This window comes from Ambystoma mexicanum, chromosome 8 (assembly GCF_040938575.1).
Source record: "Ambystoma mexicanum isolate Mex_15411 chromosome 8, UKY_AmexF1_1, whole genome shotgun sequence".
NCBI lineage: Eukaryota > Metazoa > Chordata > Amphibia > Caudata > Ambystomatidae > Ambystoma > Ambystoma mexicanum.
The window spans coordinates 1,446,086,245-1,446,095,342 of record NC_090929.1 but is presented as its reverse complement, the minus strand read 5'-3'; the positions used below and the strand labels follow the sequence as shown (position 1 = coordinate 1,446,095,342).

Genomic DNA, 9,098 nt, shown 5'->3' with positions numbered 1-9,098 from the left:
CCCGAAGGCACAAGGGGGCCGCGTCCGGGACCCGGTACTTCTTCTCGTACCGATCCCTTCTAGCCGGCGTAGTCGATGGGTTCTTGAGGAGGGCGAGGCCCTCATCCCAAATATCGTCCAGTAGAGGTACAGAGAGGACAGTCTTCCTCTTGGCCTCGCGCCGTTGATAAAGGAAACCTTCCTTCTTTCTTCTCTTCCGGGCAGAGCTGGAAAAGCTTGGATGCCCTGGCGATCATGGAGTGAAACGATCCAATCTCGTCAGGCGGGGAAGCCCGGGTGGGAGGTGACGACGGCAAATCCTCGTCGTAAACCTCGTCGTCCGTACCCGTCGCGGCCGTGTCAGTCCCCGTATCATCCCCACGAGTCGTGGACAGGGAGGTGGGCTGAACAGGGCGCGATGGCTGAAAAGGAGGTGGAGGATGAATCCTTCTTCTCTTAGGGGGAGGGCTCCCAGAAGGGCCTGGCTCCGGGTCCCCCGTCGGGAGCGGTTCCTCCGCTGGTGGTAACGGCAGTCTCGTCCTTATCTCCGAGCATAAGGACTGTATAGCCAACAAAATGGCCGCCGAGTTGTCTTGCGGCACTGGTTGAGGGGAGTCCGACGGGCGGTTAGGGGCCCTGTCGGCACCCTCAACGTTATCGTCGTCTCCTACGTCGGGATCCCTCCCGACGGGCTGGTCTTCTTCCACGCCAACGGCGTGGCTTAAGACTTCGATCAGCTCTTCCTCAGAGGTTGAGGCCGAATCCACGACGACCTCATGCCCCCCCTTTTTCTTCTCCGTCGGAGGTTTCACGGGGGTCCTGTCGATGGGCATAAGAGGACTCCCTCTGCGGTGGCAGGGAGACACTGAGCCCCGAGGTCGCCACCACTGGTGTAGCCTCCACAGGCTGAGCCAGGGCCGCCGCGACTGTCTCGATAGAGGCCTTGGCCGGATGGATTAAGGCTTTCACCACCTTAGGTGCGCTCACCGCCTTCTCCTTGGGGGGAGGGTCACTGCCTCGCTCCCCCTCCGATGGGGCCTTCGAGCTCGACCGGGGTCTCTCCAGGAGCTTCGCCGGGTGCTCGGCCTTCCTCTTACCCGAACCAGAGCGTTGGCTCGTGGTTGATGGAGCCGGGGGGATGCGCCCTGCCTGGCGCCCGTAGAGCCCGACCGTTCGGCACTCCCGGTGCCAGCGGACTCGCGGTGCTTGGCCTTGTGTTGGACCCCCGTCGCCGGGGCGTCCTCGAAGGTCTTAGAAGACAGCTCGGACTTCTTCTTCTTCTCGCCTGACGGGCTCTTCCCTTCCAGCCAGTTGGCGAGACGTTGATGGCGGTCCTTCATGGTCCGCTCCGACATATTGCCGCAAAACGCACAGTCCTTCTCCACGTGCGTCTTGTCCTCATGTAGGCAGTAAAGACAAAAGGAGTGTTCGTCCTCCTTAAAGACATTCTGAAGCTGGCATCCAGGGCAGACCCTGAACAGCTTTACGGGCGTCGAGCTTCTCCTGGGCCATGTCCGGGATGGGCCTGAGAAACTTCTGGAGTCCTCCAAAAGCGTGGCTCGACGAAATCTTCACCCTTGAGGGGCGTAGACGAATCCGACACGGGTCCCCGTTGATCGGATGAAGAAACGGTGGAGCTTGAGGCTCTTTTGACCGAAAAATAGAAGTTTTTTGAGAAAAAAACGTGAAAAAATAGCACTAACGCTCGAGAGCAATAGCACGAGGATCCCAACACTTGAACGTGCCATCTGAAGATGGCTGCCAGAGGCGGGGCTTAGGTAGAGGGCAGTCATTGGCTGTGGTCAGTGTGACGCAGAGATCAGTGATTGGTTACTACTACGAAAGCCAGATCAGAAACGAAACTGATACTGATTTTTTCTTTACCGAGGATTCCCAGCCTGACGACGGGGAATATTCATGAGCATGTGAATCCATGCCAGACCCCATGCTGGAGAAGCTGTGCATCCTTCTTCCTCGTCATCGAGGGTCAAGCACCAGTTACACCGTCTGTGCTTGTCTTTCCAAGGAAATGTGCTCTTACAATTAGGGCAAAACCTAAATGGAGTTCTCTCCATAGCTGAGGATAGGTAGAGTGACGAAGACCAAAAGGGAAAGAGGAAGGAAAGGGAAAGGCATTCTCAGATTGTACAGAAATGTCCACCCCAACCCCACTCTTCCTACTGTGTAGGCCGGCGGAAGGCCCGGCCACGTGGTTGGCAGCGCCTACTGGATCACCGTCCGTCGAAGTTCTGAAGGTCTTCGGCAAAGATCTAGGGCAGCCATCGAAATAAGGGACGGATAGGGTGATCCGAATTATTTTATATAACTATTCGACCAAAGGTCGAGGGGACAATAAGCAATGTCTTTGAAGAGCTCCGCATAAAGCGACCAGTATGCTGGGCGGAAAAAAATAATCTCAGGGACCTCGACGCGTGAGGGATCTTGGGTACATTACATGTCACGTAGGTATAGTGTAACAGGCACGGCCATGTCGACGTCCCCTTTCGATTCTCGAAAGACAAGATGCAATACTCTGCGGTTACCACTGGATGTCGGACCATATGCACAGCATGTGATTCTAAGCAGATTAACAAACATCAGAAATATAAATATGAAAGTTGCTTTATTGTTTCAGGGTACAAGTAGGAAAGGTAGGAGCTATATGAAACACATCCTTTCCAGTTGATCTCCCATCCTGTAATCCCCAACTGACAACCCTGGAACATTCAGCACACATGAATGTTCTAGCTGGGTGAACATTCTATAGCTTGCAGTGATGCACTGCAGCAAGCTCTATACTACACAACCTGACCCAGTCCCAAGAGTAAAGTACAACTCTGGCAACCAGGGAAGCCAACCTACCTGGGCAGTCAGGCTGGTACCCTGTGCTGCCTGGAGGAGGTAATGCTGGAACCCCAGAGTAACCATCGAGGACACTCCATAAGAAGCAGTACAACTCCCGCCCCTGTAGGGAGCAGAGCCCTTCCCCACATAGGCTGTAGAGTCCCCAACTTGTGATGATCCACAAGATCTATCCTAATATGTGATTTATGAAACATGTGCAGAGGCAGGCGTGGGTTGTTTTTTTTATGTTAGTAGTACTTGCCGCAAACACATTGTAGACTTCCAGCGCCCTATGAACCACAGTGAATCTGAAAGTAAAGCATGTATAAAATTGACGTTAAGTGAAAAAACCTGCCCACTTTAACTTACCTACCCATCAAACAAGATCAGGAGACAGAAATTGAAAGGAGTAAATTTCAATTTTACAGCCATTTCATCCAGTTTCTCTGGATAGATCTTAAATGGCATGCCAGCAGACCAAATACATTAACCAGAGTAGGTTGGAGAGTTAATTTGTGATGCAGAGATATCCACATTAAACAAGTAACATCAATGAGCAACACCTTCTTGCTCCCCGTTCCAAGTGCCCCGTTTCTGTAAAGCCTGAGCTGGAGGCCGTTCTTTCTCACTGGTAGCCCCTACCTTGTGGAACTCCGTCCCGACGCTCCTGAGAGAGAGATTCCCATATCATTTGGGCATGCGCACGGCACTGGAGACGTTTCTGTTCTGAGAGGGTTGCTCTCGGTTTGATGTTTCTTGCTTGGTGGCTAGTGCCCAGGTGCCTTTTTGGCCTTGGTTTTTGCACTTAATAAATTGTTTTACATTACATTATTCACAGACCCCTTTTATATACGTCAATGCGTCCGACATATATATTGGCTTCTCCTTGGTGAACCGATAGTCAAAGCTGCCAGTTTGTATTGGGTTTTACACAGCAGCAAACACATGGAGGAGGAGAAGAATTAATGATTCGAAGAGGACGTCAGGAAAATGAAAATTCATTTTATTGGTACCGTACATTACTCAATGGCACAAACTATGCAAATTAGAAGTCCTTTGAGTAACTCCATTGTTGGCAGAGTCCACAGGGTGATTGGGGGTGTACACATCACCATTTCACAGAAAGAAACAGAACCACAGTCTTTAAAAAGAAATAGGATTAAAATCGTACCTTCAGTTAACAAAAAATATATACATGTGCATATATATATAAATAAATGTTTAACAACCCAGAGCTTCCTTCTGAATAAACAGCCTCACCCATGAACATTAAAAAAGTGAGGTGTTGGCCCCTCTCGATGAGAGCACCGAGCATTTGGTTGCAACGAATTAAGAGTTTCACGACGGGTCTGTCCACCCCATGACAATGGCACAAACTGGTGACCATACGACCTCTCACCTCACTGCCAATTTTTAAACAACTCCCAAGCGCCCCAAGAAAGGGAAGGGGAAAATTCATTCATTTTTCATTGAATTCCCCCAAAACGTCAAAGAAAGCATTGCTTTTAATGCACAATAAGACCCGTATTACACACGGATTCTACCAAGCGGATATTCACAAGCAGTTTCGGCGGGTTAGGGGGGGGAGAGGAGGGGACACAACCCCAAATGGAGCAGGCAGAGTAGGCAGTGAAGGGGGAAGCCAACAAGCACATACGTTTACATTTTGTGGAAAAACAGAAATTAGCATTAAAAATGTGTATTTGTGTGCCTCATTTGAGGGATTAAAAAGGAACTTTGCAAAGTCTATCCTTGGTTTGAAGCTTTCTGAACTGTATAAAACACCCCTCCCCGGCACAAATCTAGAATAAACCAGACCAAAATCAGGACAGTGACCTTTTTTAACTTACATTTTTTTAATAATAATAATAATAATATTTAAAAACAAGAACAATGTCAATGGAGGTACTGGGATCCTGGGACAGCAATAAAAGAAAGGGACAGTGAGGAAAGCAGACAGTTACTCCTGCCTGGCAAGGCTATCCATGTACAGCAGAGACGCTCTAAAAGGCGTGCATGTTTCGGAGAGAAGGGAGTTCCTAAAAATGGTAGAAAAATATGCTAAAACACTACAGTTTCATCACATGACACCACTTTAAAATTTTTACCAAGTTTGTCCTTAAACCAACTTTTGTTGAAAAGGTGTTTAATTTTGTTTATAAAGTGACAGCAAAGCATAGACGCGTATTTTAAATTCTTTCAATTTCTTTTCTTATTTTTTATTTAAATAATGACCAGCATGTTAAATCATCGCCAAATGAATTTAAACTGCAATGGGGGACCTTCAAGGTGAATTGATGCAGAGATCAAAGGTGTGTTTGGAATTTCGCTTAAACGAGCACGCCAATACATTTTTTAAACAATGCAATCAACAGCTGAACCTTAGGTTACAGCAAAATATTTGTACACATATCTTAAAGGACCTCAAAACCAAGTAATCCAGTTTGCTTCGGAGGAGGGCCCATTTTAGACGTCTATATTCTTTCAGTTTCCGTCTGAGGTTCTGTTGTTCCAATGTATCAATATTCGACTTCACCAGAGGAAACCCATCCAACTGATCTGCATCACTGCACTTCAGAATTGAAGAATGTGTTGATACATTGTAACACATTCTGACGTTATTTGAAACAGTTAGAGAGACTAATTGTACAATGGCTCCCCACAGAGGCAAATTGCACAACACGTTGATGTGAATTAAGCTTTTCTCCAAGGTTCAACAGCGGATTACTTACATTTTGTTTAAAGTGTGCATGGAGTGCCACGCTAATTTGCACTTTGTTTCCCACTCAGTTTAACAGCAAAAAATATATATATAAAGGCTATCGAAGGGTCCTCATTTCTACAGTGAAAAAGCGAATGTACGGTTCTTCAATTCACATGCATCAACTCCACGTTTAGGTTACAGGTATAATAGAAGATGGAGACACGGCCTCAACAAGACATACATGACTCTCCCTCCCCTCCAGAAGGAATGCTATTTATGTGCATTCGTTATGAAAATGGCGATGTGTTCTCATAAAAGTTCTGTCCCAAAGGCTGACGGGGATTCCTCTAGCAGACTCTGCATAAAGTGAAGGGAAAGATCAACGCAGACCCACTGCGCCCCCTCACATCTACTAGCTACTGGACATTTTAAAATAATGCTCGGTATAAAATAATATCAATTTGTACAGGAATAAAACATTTAGTTGGACATACAGAGACAAACAAAAAATAGTTTTCACAGGGATAAGATTCTGTAGCTCGGTTTGAAAAGTTGGAGAACATCAAAAAAAATAAAAAAATAAATGAAGGAACGACAGACGCCTCACCAGAAATTCATATTTAGACAAACATTTTTAGTTTGCAAACCGGGACCTGTGGGGAGCTAAACTGGGTAAAGGAGACACGTCTGGACAGGACAAGTTGTGTGTCTGGGTAACCAAGAGGATTCCCAATAGTGCTTAAGATCCACTGTGACACTACTTCAACCCACTCCTGCCACATAACACCCATGCTCTGGTTCTTTGACAAACCTAGCGACTGGTATAGGCGGCTCCAGTCCTCAGGCTCACTTGCAGTCCAGAATCCACCAGTACCTCTCACCTTACACTATCAGGTTCGCAGTTTTCATTGCAGTAGGTTTATTTTAATTTACAGGTAGATACGTTACAACTTGTCGGAGTCTCCCCCACCCCACCCCACATGTTCTCCCCATCTTAAACATCGACCGCTCCCACATGGCCTGAAGTTTACTGCGACGCCTGCGATGTTGGGTTCTCAGATTTGCTCTCTTGGCTGGAGGGTGGTTTGCTGTTCCAAGGGCTGTTGGCACCCAGTGCAGGCGAATTGTTGAAGCTGTCTTCGTCATCAATGCCATTGGCAGCGTCGAACTGTGTGTTCTCCAACCGTGTGATCAGCCTCTCATCTTCATCCCCAAATTCACCTCCCATGAGGGTTGGTTCTCCCACCACCATTACATCCTGAAAGGGAAGAGGTCCCGAAACATAATCAAGGCAATGGTGTGTCCCTCCTTTACTGTGCAACCGTCTAGACAAATGTGCTGCTCAACTCGCTGAAGCCTACTCTGCAGCTGCTCAATCATTGAAGGATAGCAGCGTGCTAATTAATCACGTGACAGGCGTGCTCATGCGCAGTTACTACATTACTCATATGTGACAAACAGAGCAAATACACTCCATTTCAATCCTAGTCGGCTATGTGGCAAAACATAAAATAGGCAAGAAATAGTTCTGAAATTATTTTTTTTCTTTTTTGGTTAAAATGTCAGTAAGCATTCTAGCAGATCTGTGAAGACAATACAATTATCTCTCAGCTAGAGGTTTGTTATATAATAACATTCAGTAAAGCTCCAATTCTTCAACTACAGCTCTGAGGACCAAGAGAACACTACAAAAGCCTGCAACAGTAGGGTGCTTCATTCTTGATTCTCTCCACACCTTCCCACTGCTTGGGTACCATGGTGACATTATGAAGGAGCAAAACATGATGATTTTTCAGGGAAACAAAATGAGAGTACTGACTAAGATAAGAGAGACACACTTAGGTCAATGCTTACATTATATAGTGGTATGGTTTGCATTGCTGCCAAGTCAGATTAAATGTAACCGGTGCGTTAGGTGTTGGGCACTATTGCCACACATATGGCATGTGTTTGTGAGACCGAGGGGTAATAAAATAATGGGCAAAAATAAGCAGCGTTTGTTTTTAAAAATGTGCATTGCTTTTTTTTATTTTTTCAATACAACTTTCAAGCACCATTTAGTATTTGGAAGGGTGGGGAACGTTTGCCTCTGCACTTTATTTTGTAAACAGAAATCCACAGCTAATTGTGAGCAAAACCGTTATAAGCTACCGTTATAAGCTATAGATTCTGATGACTGGCATAATTATATGATGTTCGAGGCTAACACAATATGACAAGTGGGGAGGCAACTGCATACATATGTTTGCATGGTCAATGCTGGAATTCCGTAGCTAGTCGTCGGGAGTAGTTCCCAACCTCTTATTGGGGGGTGCCGTTGAACTGGTTGGTGGCTCACTTAAGGGCAAAATGATTTCTCCTCGTCCTGCCTGCCCTAAAATGCAGTGTCAAGGGGAAATGAAGCTGTGCATTAAATGTATTGAAGATTAGTGCAGTTTTCCTTTTAAGTGTGAAATTACCAAAATAAAGAGGGTTGGTAGACACCACTATGAATGCATAAAGTGAGTGGGCTTAAAATTAATGAAGTCCATAAAGCAATAAAACTGAAAGCTGGGCTCGAAATGATGACATGTAAAAAGGTAAACGTGGACATGGATCAGAAACATCAATAGTGAATTAACACTCATTGTTGCATTTCAAATAGTTCGTATTCGTCTTCTAGGTACGGGATTTACACAATTAACCAAAAAAGGGTAGGATGTATTGATGAATGAGACTGGTGTCGAAGGAGATGGGCTTCCTTACTTCGAGCCACTACAACAAGAGTACACGGACGAGTGGTAGAATAATTGGGAAACAGGATTGCGTCTTAATAGTGTTGATGTCACATATTTAAATGTATTTGAATGAAAATGTGTTTAGACAACAGAATCAGGCCGGCAAGAAGGAGGGATGGGCTAGACAGATGAATGAAAAAGCCAGGGCACATAAGGGGCGGGTATTGGAAGGAACAGGCTTCACAAAATGGAGAGGTTAACAAAAGCTGGCATACGGGAGGGGCCAAAGATCATAATTAGAATCAAATGATCTGGTAATAAATCCACGGTAGACGGGAAAAGGTCTGAGGCACCGTGCATGCAGCAATTTCGCAGTTACAGTTTGAAGGTGCCTCTTCATGTAATGAGGTCCATATTCTATTGAGGTCATGCCCAGCAGCTAAACAAAAAAATAATCAACAAATCATCAAGCAATATCCAGGCAGAGGAACAGGATCTGAGCAAGAATATACGAAAAATATCCAACAAGGGAACTGCACATGCTACAGAAGCAATGGCAATTCGAGAAAGAAAGGTAAGAGAAAACTTGACATCATAAGTGGCCCATGATGGAAGAGCAAGAAGCCAATTTTGAGTCTACCTAGCAGATGGCTTCTGATGAAGGAGAAAAGGATACTTCCAGGCTTTCAAGCCACCCTTTCTTTGAACACGATGTTGGCTGTGTACAGGCAATGAGCTAGTCAAAGACTACAGGCAGAGCCAAGGGAAGCAGTTGGGATAACTAGAACTGGTGCGCTTGTGACTATTACAAAGGATGCACACCGACATTCAGGCTCATCCCGGATGACGATCAG

General features: G+C 46.0%; 1 protein-coding gene across 11 annotated transcripts in view; it reads right to left on the bottom strand.

The window, feature by feature from the left end:
• Positions 1 to 3,805: 3,805 nt before the first annotated feature.
• Positions 3,806 to 9,098, bottom strand: part of LDB1 (LIM domain binding 1) — a 590,338-nt gene continuing 585,045 nt past the window's right edge. For all 11 annotated transcript variants that reach the window (XM_069611602.1, XM_069611606.1, XM_069611601.1 and 8 more), the window contains one exon: positions 3,806 to 6,785. In XM_069611602.1, the coding sequence (XP_069467703.1) occupies positions 6,555 to 6,785 (231 nt within the window). In that variant the 3' untranslated portion in view covers positions 3,806 to 6,554. The remainder of the gene's footprint in view (positions 6,786 to 9,098) is intronic.